The following is a 21921-nucleotide window of genomic DNA, read 5'->3' on the forward strand; positions in this document are numbered from 1 at the left end:
ACAGTATATAACCCCTCTAATAGTATATACAGTATATAACCCCTCTAATAGTATATACTGTATATATCTCCTCTAATAGTATATACAGTATATCTCCCCTCTAATAGTATATACAGTATATCTCCCCTCTAATAGTATATAATGTATATATCTCCTCTAATAGTATATACAGTATATCTCCCCTCTAATAGTATATACAGTATATATCCCCTCTAATAGTATATACAGTATATAACCCCTCTAATAGTATATACAGTATATAACCCCTCTAATAGTATATACTGTATATATCTCCCCTCTAATAGTATATACAGTATATCTCCCCTCTAATAGTATATACTGTATATATCCCCTCTAATAGTATATACAGTATATAACCCCTCTAATAGTATATACAGTATATATCCCCTCTAATAGTATATACAGTATATATCCCCTCTAATAGTATATACAGTATATATCCCCTCTAATAGTATATACAGTATATATCCCCTCTAATAGTATATACAGTATATATCCCCTCTAATAGTATATACAGTATATAACCCCTCTAATAGTATATACAGTATATATCCCCTCTAATAGTATATACAGTATATATCCCCTCTAATAGTATATACAGTATATATCCCCTCTAATAGTATATACAGTATATCTCCCCTCTAATAGTATATACAGTATATCTCCCCTCTAATAGTATATACAGTATATAACCCCTCTAATAGTATATACAGTATATAACCCCTCTAATAGTATATACAGTATATCTCCCCTCTAATAGTATATACAGTATATCTCCCCTCTAATAGTATATACTGTATATATCCCCTCTAATAGTATATACTGTATATATCTCCTCTAATAGTATATACAGTATATCTCCCCTCTAATAGTATATACAGTATATAACCCCTCTAATAGTATATACAGTATATATCCCCTCTAATAGTATATACAGTATATATCCCCTCTAATAGTATATACAGTATATATCCCCTCTAATAGTATATACAGTATATATCCCCTCTAATAGTATATACAGTATATCTCCCCTCTAATAGTATATACAGTATATCTCCCCTCTAATAGTATATACTGTATATATCTCCTCTAATAGTATATACAGTATATCTCCCCTCTAATAGTATATACAGTATATAACCCCTCTAATAGTATATACAGTATATATCCCCTCTAATAGTATATACAGTATATATCCCCTCTAATAGTATATACAGTATATATCCCCTCTAATAGTATATACAGTATATATCCCCTCTAATAGTATATACAGTATATATCCCCTCTAATAGTATATACAGTATATCTCCCCTCTAATAGTATATACTGTATATATCTCCTCTAATAGTATATACAGTATATCTCCCCTCTAATAGTATATACAGTATATAACCCCTCTAATAGTATATATAGTATATATCCCCTCTAATAGTATATACAGTATATATCCCCTCTAATAGTATATACAGTATATATCCCCTCTAATAGTATATACTGTATATATCTCCTCTAATAGTATATACAGTATATATCCCCTCTAATAGTATATACAGTATATATCCCCTCTAATAGTATATACAGTATATATCCCCTCTAATAGTATATACAGTATATATCCCCTCTAATAGTATATACAGTATATATCCCCTCTAATAGTATATACAGCATATATCCCCTCTAATAGTATATACAGCATACATCCCCTCTAATAGTATATACAGCATATATCCCCTCTAATAGTATATACAGTATATATCCCCTCTAATAGTATATACAGTATATATCCCCTCTAATAGTATATACAGTATATATCCCCTCTAATAGTATATACAGTATATATCCCCTCTAATAGTATATACAGTATATATCCCCTCTAATAGTATATACAGTATATCTCCCCTCTAATAGTATATACAGTATATCTCCCCTCTAATAGTATATACAGTATATATCCCCTCTAATAGTATATACAGTATATATCCCCTCTAATAACTTTGTTGTCGGACAGATTAAAAAAAATCAAAATTGCAGTAAAAATGACCTACGTGCTTCTCTGCGGCTTCTATATTGATGCACCAAAAACGCACTGTTTTTTCTTTAAAAAGGCCATGACGCTTTCGTGAAAAATATCACAGCTGTGAAGGTGTCCCATAGGAAACCATATTAAATGGCCTGTAGTGCGTTTCTGCAAAAAGCACAAAAAACCGCACAGGTGTGAACCAGGAGCTTACGTGTTCCCAGTGAAGTGAATATCCTCAGCTAATACACAGTGATAAAACAAATCCTCCTATGTAAGTTTTACCTGCAGCCCTCTCTCCTCCACAGTCTTCTAAAGCACACATTTTACATTGCACACCATAGAGAGGGAGCTGAGTGTAATCTGAGACCTGAATGGAGGGAATGGATACCTCCCCTCTACACAGTCTCATAGGGAAACATTCACAGGTGAGGTTGTCGGTCACCTTTTGCGTGCTTCGGGGGGGGAGGGTGTCCTCTTATTCTGTGGAATAGATCGTCACAGCACAGTTCAGTATAGGGCGTGCACACGCGCACCTGAAAACCAGACAGTACAACGTAATGTACCCGTACCTTGCCGTGCCTGGCTGTGCCGCCTGCTAGCAGTAAATGTAATGTTAGTGGGCAGCAAGTGGTTAAAAAAAATAATAAAGTCGCACCATACATTACAAGGTTTTTTGCTGTAGGTGAACCTTTTTGCTTACTTTTCAGAAGTTTATCAGAGTTGGTGTTATTAGTGGGAGAGATTATTACTCACAGCTGACTTCCTGTGTGAGATTCTCAGAGCTCTGTCTATTGTGGAGGACGAATCTCGTGCTGCTTGTTTGTTAGATTTTGTATGTTTTTGCTGTGTCATACTTCTTGAGGATTCTCCTTTTTTTTTTTTTTTTTTTATTGTTGGGTTATTGGTGGGCAGGTGTCTTAGTGAGAATGTGCCCACAGTAACAGTCCTGGCCCCCTTGGCCCATCTTCTAGGGATCGACCGATTTATTGTTTTTTTCTATACCGATATTTCGGTCACCTCTCCTGCCGATAGCTGATATTTTTGATGTTAAAAAAAAAAAATTACACTTATTTTTACTTTTTTTTTTTTATCACTGTTTTTGCTTTCTCAAGGTATATAAACATCTCTTGTAATAGTCCGTGACAGGTACTCTTCATGGAGGGATCGGGGGGTCTATAAGACCCCAAACCCCTCCTCTGCACTTCAAAGTATTCAAAACATCAAGATTTTTTAAAACTGGCTCCTTTAAGATGCCAGTAATCCAGGAAGTGATGTCATGATATTGATTCCGGATTACTAGATCCGAGACCTGAATGAAGGATCGGCTTTGTTCGGGTCTTTGGTCAGCCAACGGGCATGCCGGCTGCTTACTCGGGGCTCCTGGTGGGACGGCAGAGCCCAGGTAAGTGCGGGTGGGGGGGGGGGAGGGGGTGCTTGCAATAACAGCAGAGCGGCTGCTGAGCTGCATTGGTTGTTATTACAATAAAGCCGACCGTCCGCTCTAAAGAACGGTACCGGGGTGATGCCCTGCAGCTGCCAGAATCACCCCGGTAAAACACCTTGAAGCAATATCGATAATATCGGTCAGTTTTTTGTGACCGATGCTTCTAAAAATGTGAATATCGGCCGCACCAATAATCGGTGGAACCCTACCATCTTCCTCACTTGAAGTTTGGCGTCTTTCCCTGTCAACTGCCAGCTACTAAACTCCTCCTGATTGGTGCAGGGAAGAGGAGGACCTTGACCACAGCAGCGAAGGCCCCGGCTCACCTTACTTTAAAGGGGACAAAAAAGTTTTTTTTTTTTTAAAACTGGTATTTATTACAAAAATAAAGCTAAAAGACATACATAAAATTCCATATATTCACAGATTGTGCGTCTGAGCATATTAATTACACCATCTACATAATCAAATTAGATATTGAAAAATTCGGAAAACCAAACGATTCACTTTTTACAATAATATGAAGTTTGGAGAGACAATGTATCATATAGAACTCCGCTCAGCTGGCTCTACATGTTGCGCGTTCAATAACGCCTCCTCAGGAGCTTTTGGCGTATTATTTTTCAAAAAGGAGAAGAGAATAGAATAAACTGAGTGGGGGAAAAAAAAGTCCTTGACCCTAATAAAGAGAAACAGATCTTCAAGTCACTTCTTGAAGTAGTCTAATAGAACCAATTTGTAGCAGGTACCCTTCGGATAATTAGTGGTAGCTGATAACGATCGCATCCATAAAAAAAAAAAAAAACAACCAGGAATAGGCTAAATCAATTTGGGAAGGCCTCCCACTATATGAAAGCCAATAATCCAGAAAGTAATAAATGGTCCCTGATGGGTATCTTGGACATTGGTGGTTCCTGAAGCTCCCTCCTCGGATGATAGCGCCGCACAGAGTAAAAGCAGCTGTGTTTCTTTCAATAATTTCTAATATCGGGACGTGGCATTAATTATCAATGTGTCGTATCCACAGTACCGCTCTGTGGTGATACGAATTTTTAAATCGATCATACTTTCCAGGGGTCCACCAACTTTCTTTGCAGGGATCGAAACTGAAGGTGCTCAGACCCGAGCGCTTTGTGGTTTAGAGTTTGTGTGTCGGGACACTGAGCTGGCTGCAATGCGCACCTTGGAACGTCTATGCGTGATTTGTATCTGCTGTACACATGGGAGATACCAGGGGTATAACAGATCCTTAAAGTGGTGTTCCGGCCGAAATTATACTTTTTAAATAAAAATACAACTGTAATACACAAGCTTAAAGCGGTGTTTCACTGTCTACACATAATTTTTTTTTTTCTACCACTGACACTGTTTAATCCATTTAAATCTTTAACTTACTTTTTCCGTTTCTGCAGCTTTCTGCTCTCACTTTCCTTTAGTAAAGATAACTTTTAAAACTTCCTGTAGTTGGTTTTCATCTTGCCTGTGGGCATGTGAATCCCACAGGCATCCTCTTCCGGGATACGGTGATGCCGCTCGACCAGCATGCACCGCCCGTTCTAGCCCCGATCTCGCGCATGCGCAGTGAAGACAAAACGTAGCGCCGCCAAGAGCTCAGGTTGCCATCACAACCGGCGTCATCGTAGGAAGTCCCGCCCCGTTGTGATGGCAAGTCTCACGAGATTTGGCGGAGGTTATCCGCAATGTCTCCTGGGATGAAAGACAATGAGATCCCAGGAGACATTGCGGGTAACGAAGGATATGACGACAATACCCGCAAAGTCCACGCCCACAGCCGCAGGGACAGAAGAAAAGAAACACAGATAACGTAAGGTAAGTAAAAAAAAAAAAAGCTCCATATGGCACTCGGTGTTGCTTTTAGAAGCCACCGAGATGCTGATTCAAAAATGGGTGAAGATCCGCTTTAATGTATTCTAGTAAAGTTAGTCTGTAAACTAAGGTCTGTTTTGTTAGTTTATAGCAGTAGTTTGTTGTTATTTTATAAACTTACAGCAGGCTGTGGCCATCTTAAGTGTGGGCATCTGAAGCCAGACTGTATTTCTTCCTGGATCTCATCCTTGCAGATCTCGCACATGCTCAGTGCAGCACAAGCAGTGTAATAGGTTTCAGGTCAGGTTTCCATAGCAATGGCAGTGTCAGAGGAAGTTGCTGCCCCTTCCCAGAAGGCATTGCAAACAGGAAATGATGCGATGGGCCGAGGCCAGGGAGGAGGAAGTGAAAAATGAATACAGCAGATATACAGTAGGTGCTGAGAATTTATTTATTTTTTTTTTTAAATATCCAATTCGTTTACAGTGCACAGTTTAGTGAGGGATGCTAAAGAGTTGTAAAAGTGGGTGGAACTCCACTTTAATTGTTCTCTAAAAGAAGACCTGTCACTACTCTCTCTACTACTTCTGCTACTACTACTCTCACTACTGCACAAACGGGAAGCCCTGTGCACACTCCTAGTCATGTAGGTTGGTGCATACTCTGTGCTGAGGGCTCTGTGTGCCTAATTGTCAGCACTAAGGAATGGCGGCTACAAGCCTGAGCAGCCAATACTGCGTCCTGAGACAAAAGAGTTGTTGGACGTTCCCAGTGCTCAATAATCTACTCCTGTTCTGCCTCCTATACTCCCCGCACTTCACATTCACCCTATACTCTGTCTACTCTTATGATTAGTTCCGGTGATATGGCTTCCTCAACCAAATATTACATGTCCTGCTATTGTCTGATTAGCCAGTAATGAATTCCAGGACTTTATGAATCATTTACAGGCCTAGAACCGACCGGCCTAAACTATTCCCATCATAAAGCAGCACATGTTTCTAATGTATAATGAGTGAGGGTAAAGCGGGAATGTGAGTTTAAGCTCCTCTGGTGCAGAGACTGATGTGACTGGCTCAGTGTTCTCTGTACAGCACTGCGGTATATGTCAGAGCTATATAAATGTGTAATATTAATAATAATAATTATAGGGTGTGGCTGTGGGGGGGGACGGACATTACAGTCTAAGCTCCTCTGGTACAGAGACTGATGTGACTGGCTCAGTGTTCTCTGTACAGCACTATGGTTTATGTCAGAGCTATAGAGATGTACAATAACTATAGTGTGTGACTGGGGGGGGGGGGGGGCGGCATTAGAGTGTACATTTTTTTTTTATTAAAAATCTTGCAAACATAATAAAAACATATTTATAAACGAAAAATAGCTTACATCAGCATAGCAAAAACATAGAAAACGAAATATACCAACCTAAAGAAAGCCATAAACTCCAGACATTAGAGTGTAAGCTCCTCTGGTACAGAGAACAATGAGCCAATCACATCAGTCCCTGAGGAGCTTACACTCTAATGTACCACCCCCCCCCCCAGTCACACACTGTTATTATTATACATTTATATAGCTCTGACATATACCGCAGTGCTGTACAGAGAACCAGTCACATCAGTCTCTGTACCCGAGGAGTTTACATAATATGTCTGATTGTAGGGGGGACATTAGAGTGTAAGCTCCTCTGATGCAGAGATTGCTCTGTCCAGCACTGTTGGATACACTGATCAGCCATAACATTATGACCACTGACAGGTAAAATGAAAAACGTTGAATATCTTGTTACAATGGCATCTGAAAGTCAGTGGGGCACGTTAGGCATGTTGCCCCTGAAGTTGGTGCGTTGAAAGCAGAAGTAATGGGCATCACAGTTTGATGTGTATGGGGGGTGGGGGGGGGGGCGGTGCAACCGCAGACCGACGTATTTGGTAGAAAGATCTGGATAAAGTAGAAAACTTGTCTTTATTGTAGAGATAGGACCATCAAAAGTACAAGACAATCATGCAGGATGTACAGGATCAGCTGACGCGTTTCACACTCGAAACTAAGTGCTTACTCATAGCTCAGACCGGTCAGAGTACCCATAGCTGACCCGTCTCCACAGTTGAGATTTTCTTTTCCATCATGTGGATGGCCGGGTGCGCGGTGCGCATCGCTTACCTGGGGAAGAGGTGGCACCAGAATGCAGTATGGGAAGAAGACAAGTTGGCAGAGGCAGTGTGATGCTTTGGGCAATGTTCTGCTGGGGAAACCTTGGGTCCTCCCATTCATGTGGATTGTTGCTTTATACATACCACCCACTGAAATATTGTTGATGACCAAGTATAAACCCCTTCATGGGAACGGTATTCCCTGATGGCAGTGGCCTCTTTCAGCAGGATGAAGCACCCTGCCACGCTGCAAAAAATGGTTCAAGAATGGTTTGAGGAACAAAACGACACGTTCGAGGTGTTGACTTGGCCTCCAGATCTCAATCAAACATCTGTGGGATGTGCTGGAAAAACAAGTCCGATCCACGGAGGTCCCACCTCTCAAACTTACTTAAACTGGGTGTTTATCCAAAACTAGAAAGAAAAAAGTTTTGCCTTGAGTGGCGAGGGATTAGAACCCCTGTCAGTTTTTATTGCTGCCTGTGCCTCCATTGGGGAGATTCACCTTCTCTATTTGTCCTGTTTTACCATTCTCATTGGTTGGCATTCCTTTCCGAGGTCTAGTGGAGTCCGTGCCCGGATGGGTTAGTATGGTTTAGGCGTAGGAGGGGGTCCTTCTCAGTATTAGGCGGGTGGTCATAAATGATGTCTGATTAGTGGATAGCAGAGCTATAATAATTATAATAATGTGCTACAGAATCTGGTGCAGTTTTCCTTCAGATATCCCGCATGAGCTCCTTGTTTGCAGGCCTGTTTTAGTCTTGTATAGAGCTTGATGTCTGTATATTTGTATATATCATATTCATCTATTCATCGGATGTTTTTGTGTCTTTTTCCAGCCTTTCTTCCGCCTGCTGAATCTTCGGAAATTGGGCCTGGGTGACAATGAGATCCAGCGTCTTCCGCCTGAGGTGGCCAACTTCATGCAGCTGGTGGAGTTCGATATCTCCCGCAATGGTAAGCCTGCGCCCGGCCTTCTCTATAATCAAGCTCTCTGTCCAAAAAAAACACATTGCAGTACTTAGACGTTCCCTCCCTTTTAAAAGTTATTGTAAAGGATCTTTTTTTTCTTCTTAAAATAACAAACCTGTTACTCTTACTTCCTCTGTAAAGAGGTTTTGCACAGAGCAGCCCCGATCTTCTTCTGGGGTCCCCCACCAGTGCTTCTGGCTCCTTCTGCCGTCCAAGTACCCACCCCAGAAAGCCTGAAGGGGGGGGGGGGGTACTCGTGCAGGCTCAATCTGGAGCCTAAGGCCTCTTTCACACGGACTGTCCGTTCAGGTCCGCCTGTCAGTTTTTTAGGTGGACCCGAATGGACACTCCATGGAGGTCTATGGAGCGTCGGATGTGAGCGGTGACATGTCCGCTGACATCTGACCCGCTCCGATCCGAAAAAGTGTAACGGAGGAAAAACCTACTTTTCAATCCGTTTTCGGATCGGATTGGGTGACGACGGACTCTATGGTCCGTCATCACCCGATCCCCCCATAGGGGAGAGCGGCGCTCTGACAGGTCCGTCGCTGCACAGTGTGCAGAGACAGACCTGTCATCTTCCTGCTCAGCGGGGATCGGCGGAGCGATCCCCGCTGAGCAAGCGAATGTTCACGGGGCGGATCACCACTGATCCGCCCCATGTGATAGAGCCCTTACTGTGTGTGTCTATTGACATACACAGTGCGGCTTGTCCCCATTCCCCGCTCCCTCGTGGTTGAATTTGATTGACAGCAGTAGGAGCCAATGGCTTCCCGCAGCAGCTTTCACGAAGTCCATCGAGAAGGGAGAGAGACACTACTCCTTGGGCACAGTGTTGGATCGGCCTCAGGTAAGTATATTGGGGGTGGGGGGAGAGTTACACCTGATAGGTTTTTTACTTTAAAAGAGAAATATGGGCTTTTTTTTTTTTTTTTCAGATTCATACTTACCTAGGTGGATGCTGCATCTGTCCCCCCGGCGTCTCTTCACTGAGAACCGAGCGATCGAACATCACCAATGGCTTGGTTCTCTCAGCTCCCCGAGCAGAGCTGCTGCCTGTCAGTCGGCAGCTCTCCTGCTCTTCTCCTCCACGCCCACCGGAGCTCTGAGCTGTGGAGGGGCGGGGAGCGGCCCTCTCAGCTGTTCGATGAGACTGCTTTCAGTCCAGGCACCTGGCGGATCCAGACTCCCAGAGACGGGATGACGCGGTGCCTGGACTGATTCCTGTGACGTCACAGTGGACTTCAGACCGCTCTCTGCTAAAAACAGGTCACAGGAGTGCAAAACTAGTTGCACTCCTGTGACCCTTTAGGAGAAGCTCAGCCAAACGAGCCCAGGCTGGACTTCTCCTTTTAAGGCAGAGAATGTATTATGGTAAAAAAAACACCTTTTTTAGCTTTTACAACCACTTTAGTCGCTTTAGGGACTTGTTATAATGAGGATTTTTCTTCGTTCCTATTGGTGGAGATTGAGGTCCAAGGTGTTGATTAGTACACAAAATTGGTGGAAATTCATGTGACCTGGGCTGAGCCTTTCCCTTGCACCACAGGAAAGGATGGTGGCGATATCATCACCATTGGTGAGAGCTGCAACATGTTCTATTTGATCGATCTGTTCAGGGATGAGCAGTTCTCCTCTCCTGATGTCACATTACAATCTGCATGTGGAATACCTGCAATTCTCATATGGAAGCAGATTGGGGCATTTATAAAGCTGCATATGGGGAGAGCTGATTATGATTACATTGTACAGACACCTGACTGGAAAGTTTTGTGTTCTTGTCTTAAAGCATATATGTGCTTTGTCCATGCAGGATATGTTCTAATTCCCTTTCTTCCCTGATGCACAGGCTGTCTATACCTCTCATTGCTCGCTCTGGCGGTCTCTGCCCCTCTGTCTCTTGCTCGCTCTGGCGGTCTCTGCCCCTCTGTCTCTTGCTCGCTCTGGCGGTCTCTGCCCCTCTGTCTCTTGCTCGCTCTGGCGGTCTCTGCCCCTCTGTCTCTTGCTCGTCCTGGCGGTCTCTGCCCCTCTGTCTCTTGCTCGTCCTGGCGGTCTCTGCCCCTCTGTCTCTTGCTCACCCTGGCGGTCTCTGCCCCTCGGTCTCGCTCTGGCGGTCTCTGCCCCTCGGTCTCGCTCTGGCGGTCTCTGCCCCTCGGGCTCGCTCTGGCGGTCTCTGCCCCTCTGGCTCGCTCTGGCGGTCTCTGCCCCTCTGGCTCGCTCTGGCGGTCTCTGCCCCTCTGGCTCGCTCTGGCGGTCTCTGCCCCTCTGGCTCGCTCTGGCGGTCTCTGCCCCTCTGGCTCGCTCTGGCGGTCTCTGCCCCTCTGGCTCGCTCTGGCGGTCTCTGCCCCTCTGGCTCGCTCTGGCGGTCTCTGCCCCTCTGGCTCGCTCTGGCGGTCTCTGCCCCTCTGGCTCGCTCTGGCGGTCTCTGCCCCTCTGGCTCGCTCTGGCGGTCTCTGCCCCTCTGGCTCGCTCTGGCGGTCTCTGCCCCTCTGGCTCGCTCTGGGCGGTCTCTGCCCCTCTGGCTCGCTCTGGCGGTCTGCTGCCCCTCTGGCTCGCTCTGGCGGTCTCTGCCCCTCTGGCTCGCTCTGGCGGTCTCTGCCCCTCTGGCTCGCTCTGGCGGTCTCTGCCCCTCTGGCTCGCTCTGGCGGTCTCTGCCCCTCTGGCTCGCTCTGGCGGTCTCTGCCCCTCTGGCTCGCTCTGGGCGGTCTCTGCCCCTCTGGCTCGCTCTGGCGGTCTCTGCCCCTCTGGCTCGCTCTGGCGGTCTCTGCCCCTCTGGCTCGCTCTGGCGGTCTCTGCCCCTCTGGCTCGCTCTGGCGGTCTCTGCCCCTCTGGCTCGCTCTGGCGGTCTCTGCCCCTCTGGCTCGCTCTGGCGGTCTCTGCCCCTCTGGCTCGCTCTGGCTCTGCCCCTCTGGCTCGCGCTCGCTCTGGCTGTCTCTCCCTTGCTCTCTATCTGGCTGTCTCTCCCTTGCTCTCTATCTGGCTGTCTCTCCCTTGCTCTCTATCTGGCTGTCTTTGCCCCTCTCTCGCTCACATTCTTTGTCTCTTCTCTCTCTACTCTAGCTGTGTCTCTGTGTGCTTTCACTACCCCTCTCTCACTTGTTCTGTCTGCCTCTCACTTTATCAGCCTTTATCACTTACTTGCTCACTCTCTCTGGCTGGCTGTGCATCTCCCCTCTCTCTCTCTCTCTCTCTATCTCTATCTCTCTCTCTCTCTCTATCTCTATCTCTCTCTCTCTCTCTCTCTCTCTCTCTTCTCTCTCTCTCGCCCCCCCCCCCCCACCCCCCCCCCCCCCCCCCCCCCCCCCACCCCCCCCCAGTTTCTTTGTCATGTTTTTCCTTACTTTCTGTTTCTTTCTTCCAGACATTCCTGAAATTCCAGAAAGTATCAAGTTCTGCAAGTCATTAGAGTTTGCAGATTTCAGCGGAAACCCCCTCTCCAGGTAATAAATGTGTGTAATTGGCGTCTGTATGTCATACTGCAGGTATTTAGAAGAGGTAAAAGTTCATGAAGTGGTGTTTGCCCTAAGTCTCGTTTTCTGCACATTTCCCCCTGGGAATTTGGTATTTTTGTGAAGCGCAGCCTATATTGATTCGGTTTACTGGCTGTTGTGCTAGACCAAGGAGAAAGCCGGAGACAGTGCCGGGGTGTGGAGGGGGTAGGTAGGAATTGTGGGTCTTTTTATTTTCTTTCTTTCCCATTTTAAAGTGGAACTAAACCCTCCTATCCTTTATAGCCAAGGAAGTTGTCATCTTGGCCTCTTTTTGCCATGGTGCTGCACATGTGATCCGTTATGACACCAGCCATTTGATGGCTTGACAGTTCTCTTGAGAGCCCAAGCAAATGTGACAATTATCATTCACGGCATGCTTTGAATAGAACTGTTTTAAGAAAACAGTAATTGCTTTAAGGCTTTGTACATCAACAAAAAAAATACATTTTAATTTTCTTTCCTAATTTTCCAAAAACTTTTGGAAAAACATAACTTTTTTTACAAGACTCGCTATGACTTTCCGAAGATACCTTGAGGTATTTGCTTTCCTAAATGTGGTAATTTTGTGGGCGTTTCCACTGTCCTGGTCCTCCAGAGCCACCAAAGAAGTGCTAGGTAGTCAGAAAATGAATTGCACAATTTATGGCCCCAGATGGCCTGAATGTGCTCCTTGGATTTTGGGCCCCTCTATATAGCTAGGCTGTGAAAAAATTCTTTCAGATGTGCTATCCACATACTCAGGAGGAGTAGAAGAATGTGTTTTGCGGTGTAAATGTAAGTATGGCCATGTTGTGTGTAAGAAATAACTTGTTAAAATTTACACACCAAAAAAAAAAAAAAAAAAAATTTTAGAATTTCTTTAACTTCCAAAAAATTTACAAAAAAACGACAACTTCAAAAAACTTGCCATGCCTCTTACTAAATGGGTTAGACTGTCTACTTTCCAAAAAAGGGGGCATTTGGGGGGTATTTGTACTATCCTGACATTTTAAAGCCTTGTACACACGGTTAGATTATTGGACGAATTTTCGTCAGTTTTTTTTTTGTTGGATGCTAGTCTCAAATCGAAAGTGAAGAGGGTACTCACCATCAGAAAAATTTTACATTTTTTTTTCTGAGGACAGAATTCAACGTCAGAAGTGACGAAATGTGTTAAATTGTTTGGTATGTGTTGTTTCATTCCTGAGCATGCCTAGTCTTGCTCTTCAGATTTTTTTTTTTTTTTGTCAGAAAACCGTACTAATCAAAAGAAAATCGGACGTTGTGGTCACATCAGACAAAAATTTTCAAGCCTCAGCACATCCCAGTTTTTGTCTGCCAAAAATTTGTAATCGGCTGTCAAAAGCAGCATACTAACGATCAGAAAATCGGGCCTTTAGGCCTCAAGAAATACGAGAGGACGTCGGTACCTCCAGGATTGATCAGTTTTCCGATATATAGATATTCCTTAGCTTGTAGACTGTGTAACTTTCCTACAGACTAATATACACTGATTTTTGGTTATTTTAACCAAAGAAATGTAGCAGAATACATGTTGGCCTAAATCTATGAAGAAAAATTATTTGTTTGCAAAATTTTATAACAGAAACAAAGAAAAACGTGTTCTTTTTTTCCAAAATTTTCAGCCTTTGTTCTTTTATATAGCAAAAAGTGAAAAACCCAGTGGTGAATAAATACCACCAAAAAGAAAGCTCTGTCTCTAAAAAAAATTATAAACATTTAATTTGGGTACAGTGTTGCATGACTGAGTAATTGTCATTCAAAGTGTGACAGCGCTGAAAGCTGAAAATTGGCCTGGGCAGGAAGGGAATGAACGTGTCCAGACTTAAAGTAGACGTTCACCCTAAAACTAAAATCTGTAAATCTACAGGCATCCGTAATCTAGGGCTAACCTATCTAACCCTGTAAACAAGAAGTCGTTATATATACCCTTTTTAAAGCACATCCGGTCCAGTCTCCAGCGATGGAAGCTCCTCGGAGGACACAGCCGACAATGGCTGGGAAGTGACGTCACCCATAGAGTTACTATGGGGCTTCTGTTGTCAGCTGCCTCCTCTGCACCCGCCTACACAGCGAATCCGCCGCTGACAGCTCAGCGTGGGACCGGCCTGGAGCAGCCTCATGAAAGGTATGTATAGTGATTTCTTCTTTACTGGGTTATTGTGGATGCCTGTAGATTTATATATTTTAGTGCTAGGGTGAACTTCTACTTTAACCACTGCCCGCCCACCATATGCAGAATGACGGCCACAGGGTGGCTCTATTATCCTGACTGGGCGTCATATGACATCTAGCAGGATAAGCCGCTTGTGCTTCCACGAGGGCGCGCAGCGCGGCGATTGGTAGTGCGTTTTGTCGCTCTGACACACTGCATCTCTGATCTTGGTAAAGAGCCTATGACGTAGGCTCTTTACCGTGTGATCAGCTGTGTCCGATCGCAGCTGGTCACATTGTAACCAGGAAGTGCTGTTTATCAGCTCTCCTGACGGGGGGGGGGGGGGTTGTTTCTGCGTTAGTGTTAATTTTGGCAGCAAATTTCGATTTAGTTTTAGTCCCATTTTAGTCTTCTGCAATTGTTTTAGTTTTAGTCGCATTTAGTCGACTAAATCTCCAGTACATTTTAGTCGACTAAAACTCATTTTAGTCATCTAAAATCTAATGGGTGTAATTAAATTGTAATGCATTAGTTAACATTTCTCTACATTTTCCAAACTCATTATATACTACTGGAGTGAAAAATCTAATATGTTATTTAGTATGGTATTGAGGTATGAACATGCACTACAGACCAGTGTTAAAGGGGTTGTAAAGGTAAAAATTTTTTCACCTTAATGCATTCTATGCATTAAGGTGAAAAAACTTCCGACAATACCGCCGCCCCCAGCCCCCCCCCCGTTTTACTTATCTGACCCCTCGAAAGTCAGCCGCTCGCTCCCGACATCCATTTCGACGCTCAGCCTGGCCGCTGATTGGCTACAGTGGATGGATTGAAAGCAGCGCAGCCATTGGCTCACGCTGCTGTCAATCACATCCAATGACGCGGCGCGCCGGGGGGTGGGGCCGAGTGATACAGTGTATCACGGGAGTGCGCCCGCAAGAACTAACCACCATGCGAGGGAGCTCGCATTAAGGTGGTTAGTTCTTGCGGGGAGGAGCTGAAACAGCCGCCGAGGGACCCCAGAAGACCAGGTTCGGGGCCACTCTGTGCAAAACGAGCTTCACAGTGAAGGTAAGTATAACATGTTTGTTATTTTTTTTTTTTTTAAATTACCTTTACAACCCCTTTAATTTTAAAGTCAAATTTCAATTTAGTCTTAGTCTTTTGACTTAAATGGCATTTTAGTTTTAGACGTATTTTAGTCATCTCAGTTGTTTTAGTCGACTAAAATAATAATCATTTAGTTGACTAAAATGTTTTAGTCGACAAAATTAACACTGGTCTGCGCTGATAAACAGCGCATTGATTATCAGTGCAGACCCATCAAGGATGCCCACTAGAGCCCACCGAGATGCCAGTCAGCGCGTCATAAGTGCAGCCTATCAGTGCCACCTATGAGTGTCCATAAGTTTCACCTATTAGTACTGCCCATCAGTGCTGCATATTAGTGCCACCTCATCAGTGCTCGTCAGTGAAGGAGAAAACATACTTATTTACAAAATTTTATAAAAGAAAATAAGAGAAACTTTTTTTTTTTTTTTCTGTCTTTTTTTTGTTATGTTTTATTTAGCAAAAAATAAAAAAAAAACATTGGTGATCAAATACCACCAAAAGACAGCTCTATTTGTGGGGAAAAAAATTATAAAAATGTAGTTTGTGTACAGTGTAGCGTGACCGCGCAATTGTCATTCAAAATGCAATAGCGCTGAAAGCTGAAAATTGGCCTGGGCAGGAAGGGGGTGATTACTCCCGGTGTTAAAGTGGTTAAATACCATCACAAGAAAGCACTGTCTTTCTAAAAAAAAAAGGGGATAAAAAACAGTCCAGTCTTTAGATGGATAAAGAACATCTTTTTAAAATTCTGGTTGTCATGCTGGTCTGTTGGCTTAAGATATAGTCACTGACTGACCCATAACTAGTATGCAGTAGTTCTGACTTTGTTATATCAGACAGCTGATCTTTTCAGAAGTTCAGCAATGGCTCCCACGTGGAGTTTAAAGCAGCAGTCCCTTTTTAAACCAGCTTTTCTCAACCATTTTCCCCCAGATTAACCATTGAAATAATTTTAAAGTCTTGAGGAACTCATGCTAAAACCAGTTCATTGGGATGTCAATGGGACAAATGCCCCTTATGTTGGTGGCCAATGGAATGAATGCCCTTACAGACCGCTAAAAGATCATTGGTGCATGCAGCTGCCCAGCCACGTGGCATTGTCCCTGAAACTATGCTGGCACAAAAATTAATATAAGAATAGCCACAGCTCAAGGAACCCCCTACCAACCTCTGGAGGAAACCCAGGCTTCTACAGAAGAACCATGATTGAGAGAAGCTGCTTTAAACTGTCAAATAAAAAAAGCAGCACAGTCACTGCAAGATTGCTAAATATCCCTTCAGATTTCAGGATATAATCCTCCGTCTACCCTGCTGCCCTCTATTCACATCTCACAATGCAATGTGGGCAGTGTGCCCGAGGCAAGCCGCCTGCTTTGGATATAAGCAGTTTGCTCCTGTCCACACCCCCCTTGTTGTGGTTCTCTGAGAGGTCACTATTGTGGCGTGTCGGGACACTCCCTGAACTCTTCAGACTTGGACATTTGTGGCCGCCGGTCTCAGAATAGGGAAAATGCTGCCACCCGCTGGTTGCTAGTGTGAAATGCGTGAACTAGGCCTGAACAGCTTATTTCCACATGTGACCACATGTGACTTTACCCTGTTTTGTTGAGGGAATAGAGATACAAGGTGTAATATCTGGATGTCACACCACTTCCTCAGACTCAATCTATCCAAAACCAAACTTATCATTTTTCCTCTACCATGTGTACCTCCCCTTGATCTCTCTGTCAAAATCCATGGCACAACTCTCAGCCCATCCCAACATGCCAAGGTCCTAGGTGTAGTCCTGGACTCTATCCCAACATGCCAAGGTCCTAGGTGTAGTCCTGGACTCTATCCCAACATGCCAAGGTCCTAGGTGTAGTCCTGGACTCTATCCCAACATGCCAAGGTCCTAGGTGTAGTCCTGGACTCTATCCCAACATGCCAAGGTCCTAGGTGTAGTCCTGGACTTTATCCCAACATGCCAAGGTCCTAGGTGTAGTCCTGGACTCTATCCCAACATGCCAAGGTCCTAGGTGTAGTCCTGGACTCTGAACTCTCCTTTTAAGCCCCACAGCCCCATCACTGTTCAAACCTTGCCGCCTCAACCTCTGCAACATCTCCAAAATACGCCCCTTTCTTACCAATCACACAACAAAGCTCTTAAAGAGGAAGTAAACCCTCGTAAGAAAAAAAAAAAAAAAACCCTGCAAGACAAAGGCATAATGAGCTAGTATGCATATATATATATATATTTATACATTTTTTGGTATAATTAAATCCTATGTGGTAAATGCATGGTTGAAAATTGTGATGTATGAATAATGTGTGGAGTAGAAATGTAATTTCATTGTGATTTGTTTCTACAATGACAATAAATCTTATCTTATGTCAATCCCTCCACTGGCTCCCACTCACCCAAAAAGTTAAATTTAAAATACTAACAACTATGTACAAAGACATCCACAATTTAGCCCCCAGCTACATCACTGACCTAGTCTCTAAATACCAACCTACTCGTTCTCTTCCTTCCTCTCAAGACCTCCTGCTCTCTAGCTCCCTCATGACCTCCTCCCATACTCACTCACCTCCTGGACTTTTCCAGAGCCTCTCCAATCCTATGGAACTCCTTACCCCAATATGTCCGATTTATCTCCTACTCTATTAGCTTTTAGTTGATCCCTGAAAACCCTCCTCTTCAGAGAAGCCTACCCTACCCACACCTAAACCGTTTCTTCATTTTCTCCATCATTTCATCCCAACAGTTATTATTATTTAGTGAAATAATCTCCGCGCCTAAAACAAATAATACTAGATATAATTAATAAAGTAAATTGATTGCTGCTCCCTTGAAAGAGTAAAGTGACTCCTAATGACATGTATAACAAAATAGGGGTCGCTGTTCATGTGCCACAAATGTATTGATGATGAACCTGTGCTTAACAAAACATTAAACCAATCTGGTGCTAGTAGAATGCACATAGGTGAAAAAAAAAGATTTATCAAAATAGTCCCAACAAAATATAAAGAATCTTGAAAATCCAGTGACAGAAGTTTCTTGCTGTATGATATTGATAAGGTTTAATCCTTCACCAAGACATCTTCAAAAAAAAAAAACGATACCCAAAGTGCAAAAGATAAGTGATCTGCTTACCAGATGTATCTGACTTCTTTAATCAAAAAGAAAGTCCGATATCGTTTTGACAGGATAATGCCTGCTCGCATATTGATATGACAGGAGTAGTATGGTACCTCTTCCTCGTAGGTAAAGGCAGGATATAGAAAAGGAATGGAAAGCATACATAGTGTAATACTCCTGATTCACTCCCTGGTTATCTCTCGCCTTGACTACTGCAACTCACTCCTCATTGGCTTACCTTTAAATAGACTCCTCCCTCCTTCAGTCCATCATGAATGCTGCTGCCAGACTCATCCACCTTACAAACCGCTCAGTGTCTGCTACCCCTCTCTGCCAATCCCTCAATTGGCTGCCACTCGCCCAACGAATTAAATTAAAAATACTAACAATAAGTTACAAAGCCATCCACAACTCTGCCCCCAGCTACATCACTAACCTAGTCTCAAAATACCAACCTAATCGCCCTCTCCATTCCTCCCAAGATCTCCTGCTCTCTAGCTCCCTCATCACCTCCTCCCATATCCGCCTCCAGGACTTCTTCCGAGCCTCGTCCATCCTCTGGAATTCCCTACTCCAATCTGTCAGACTGTCTCCAACTTTATCCACTTTTAGGCGATCCCTGAAAACTTTCCTCTTCAGAGAAGCCTATTACCCTTTGTATAACTTGACCCTCCCTCCTAGATTGTAAGCTCTAACGAGCAGGGCCCTCTGATTCCTCCTGTATTGAATTGAATTGTATTGTACTTGTACTGTCTGCCCTAATGTTGTAAAGCGCTGCGTAAACTGTCGGCGCTATATAAATCCTGTATAATAATAATAATACTGATTTGTTATATAAAAAGCATAAAAAAACAATAGCCAAATGGCTCCTTACATTAAAAAGTGCCAACCCGGCACTGGGGCTGCTGGCTTGTCTGAATCACCTCGCTTCCACCTCCGTGGATGGGGTGTGCGTTCCACCGGCCATGTACAGCAACCAGAGTTACCGGAATTGGCGTGAGATAGCGTGACCAGGTGCCGCCAACGTACGTTTCGTAGGTTACGTCCTACTGACCCTCCCTTCTAGATTGTAAGCTCTAATGAGCAGGGCCCTCTGATCCCTCCTGTATTGATTTGTATTGTAACTGTACTGTCTGCCCTCATGTTGTAAAGCGCTGCGCAAACTGTTGGCGCCATATAAATCCTGTATAATAATGAGGTAGAAGAACACTAGAAACCTATGAGTTCATAAGAATTTGTAGGTGAGGCATAGCCGGAATTCACTTCACATTCGCTGAGGAAATATGGGATGGATCAGGATTAGGTGTGATATAAGAACTGCCGAGGGGGATATAGGCGCTCTAGTGCAAAGCTTCCCAGCTTCTATTCAGACTCCATGCCACTTATTTACTAATGGCTGGGCAATCTCTGCAAAAAAAGAACGCGGGCCTTTTAAACATTTTAGTCTGCTTAATTGAATTCCTGACGTGTCACATTATGCAGCAACAGTATCCATTGTCAGAAAAGTTCCACCTTTTATCATTCAAAAGCTGTCCGTGACCTCCAGTCCAGTGACTTTGCTTGAGCTGCAATGATGTCATCAGTCTGCTACAGACAGGGAGTAGCATTTCCTCAGTCTCCTCTCCCTCCAGTGATCAGACTGTAACATTGTCATTTTGTAGCCAGTCACAAGGTGAGGTGCTGCAGTAGAGGCTGATCTGTGCCAGACATTAGTGAACACAGCCAAGAACTGCACAGGCACCAAGACTTTATTTTTTTTTATAGGTACTTTTATAGCGCCGTCAAGTTACGCAGCGCTTTACACATATATTGTACGTTCACATCAGTCCCTGTCCTCGAGAGCTTACAATCTAAGGTCCCTAACTCACATTAATACATATTGAGCCAACAATCCTGCCAGCATGACTTTGAGGTGTGGGAGGAAACTAGAGCTGCACGAATCTGGCTAAACTGAGAATCACGATTTTTTGGCTTAGAAGAGAGATCACAATTCTCTCATGATTCTCGCAGCGTAACATCATCTTTCACAACAAAAAAAAAATTGGGCTAACTTTACTGTTTCATTCTTTTTTTTTTTTTTTTATTCATTGAAGTGTATTTTTTCCCAAAAAATTGCGTTTGAAAGACCGCTGGGAAAATACAGTGCGACATAAAATATTGCAGCAATTGCCATTTTAGTCCTTAGGGTCTCTGCTAAAATATATATAATGTTTGGGGGTTCCAAGTAATTTTGTAGCAAAAAATATTTATTTTAACTTAAACAAGTGTCAGAAAAAGATTTAGACTTTTAAGTGGTTAAACTTCCTGCATTTACACTTTTTTAAAAACTTGGCAGACTGCCTGGATTTTTTCTTTATACACAGAAGTTTATCCCTTTGATCTAAGAAGGAAGAGTTAGTTACAATGTTTCATGTTAAAAACTTGGCAGACTGCCCAGATGTTTTCTTTTGACAGCTGAGTGAGCAGATAAGTCTCTCCACTTGTTATATGACAGAATCGGCAAACTCTGCAATAGTGATCCTCAAGGGGGTTGAATCGAGATCACGATTTTTTAACGATTAATTGTGCAGCTCTAGAGGAAACCCACGCAGGCACAGGGAGCACATGCAAACTCCAGGCAAGTTAGTGCCGCGGTTGGGATTCAAACCGAAGACCCCCTAGTGCTGCCAGGTGGAAGTGCTAACCACTTGGCTACTGTGCTGCCGTGTGTGATTATGTTAACACTGAGATGGAATCTCAGTCCCACAAGTCCATGGTGACCCTGAATGATGCCAGAACAAAGGTGGCTCCATTCTTCTGGAGAGAAAAGCAGGTGAAGGCATTGTCGGGGGGGGGGGGGGGGGTGCTATGATCTCTGTGACTGGTAATGTATGGAAGTGTTTTATATGGGCACATTGCTAAGCATGCTGCATTTGACAGGTAGTCTTATATCTGATGACAGGTCCACTTTACAGAAGCTCTTTATTAGTGTTTGTTTCTCGACCAGATTGTTGTATTCATTTCTGTGTCCTCCTTTTTATTCTGCAGACTACCGGATGGATTTACACAGCTCCGCAGCCTCGCTCACCTGGCGCTCAATGATGTTTCCTTACAGGCGCTGCCCAATGACATTGGCAAGTGAGTGTCATTTCCTGCCAATTAGTATAACACAGCAGCCAATCAGAATTTATTTTTAATGCATAAGACACTAGTGTTTTACACCGATAGAATAAATACATAAAATCCAGCTCACAGATGTCAAGCTCTGTCAGAATGTTTTCCATGGTTCATCTGTTTACTATTTTTTATTTTATTTTTTTTATCAGTTTAGCAAATTTGGTCACATTGGAATTACGGGAAAACCTGCTGAAGTCTGTGCCATCGTAAGTATATTAAGCAAGCTAAATCTTTTGTTTCCTACAATCCGTTTATGATAAACAGACCCCTGCTCTGCTCCAACCCTCATGGGTAAGCAGGGAATGCTGCTCCCAGGCTTTAATTCAGGTCACCTTCGTGGAAGATCGGGAGCTGAATGCCAGCCAGGGGGATTGTCCTCTACCCTACAGACTGCACAAAATCCAAAGAGAAGGACCGGCTGCAATCCGAAAAAAATTAAAAT

At 43.6% G+C, this 21921-nt stretch overlaps 1 protein-coding gene across 18 annotated transcripts in view; it reads left to right on the plus strand.

Annotated features, from left to right (window-relative positions):
* The window catches only part of SCRIB (scribble planar cell polarity protein), a 278513-nt gene that overhangs the window by 68388 nt on the left and 188204 nt on the right, over nt 1–21921 (plus strand). For all 18 annotated transcript variants that reach the window (XM_073632382.1, XM_073632388.1, XM_073632384.1 and 15 more), the window contains exons 2-5: nt 8308–8425; nt 11802–11880; nt 21351–21440; nt 21629–21685. In XM_073632382.1, the coding sequence (XP_073488483.1) occupies nt 8308–8425; nt 11802–11880; nt 21351–21440; nt 21629–21685 (344 nt within the window). The remainder of the gene's footprint in view (nt 1–8307; nt 8426–11801; nt 11881–21350; nt 21441–21628; nt 21686–21921) is intronic.

This window comes from Aquarana catesbeiana, linkage group LG05, assembly GCF_042186555.1.
Source record: "Aquarana catesbeiana isolate 2022-GZ linkage group LG05, ASM4218655v1, whole genome shotgun sequence".
Lineage (NCBI taxonomy): Eukaryota > Metazoa > Chordata > Amphibia > Anura > Ranidae > Aquarana > Aquarana catesbeiana.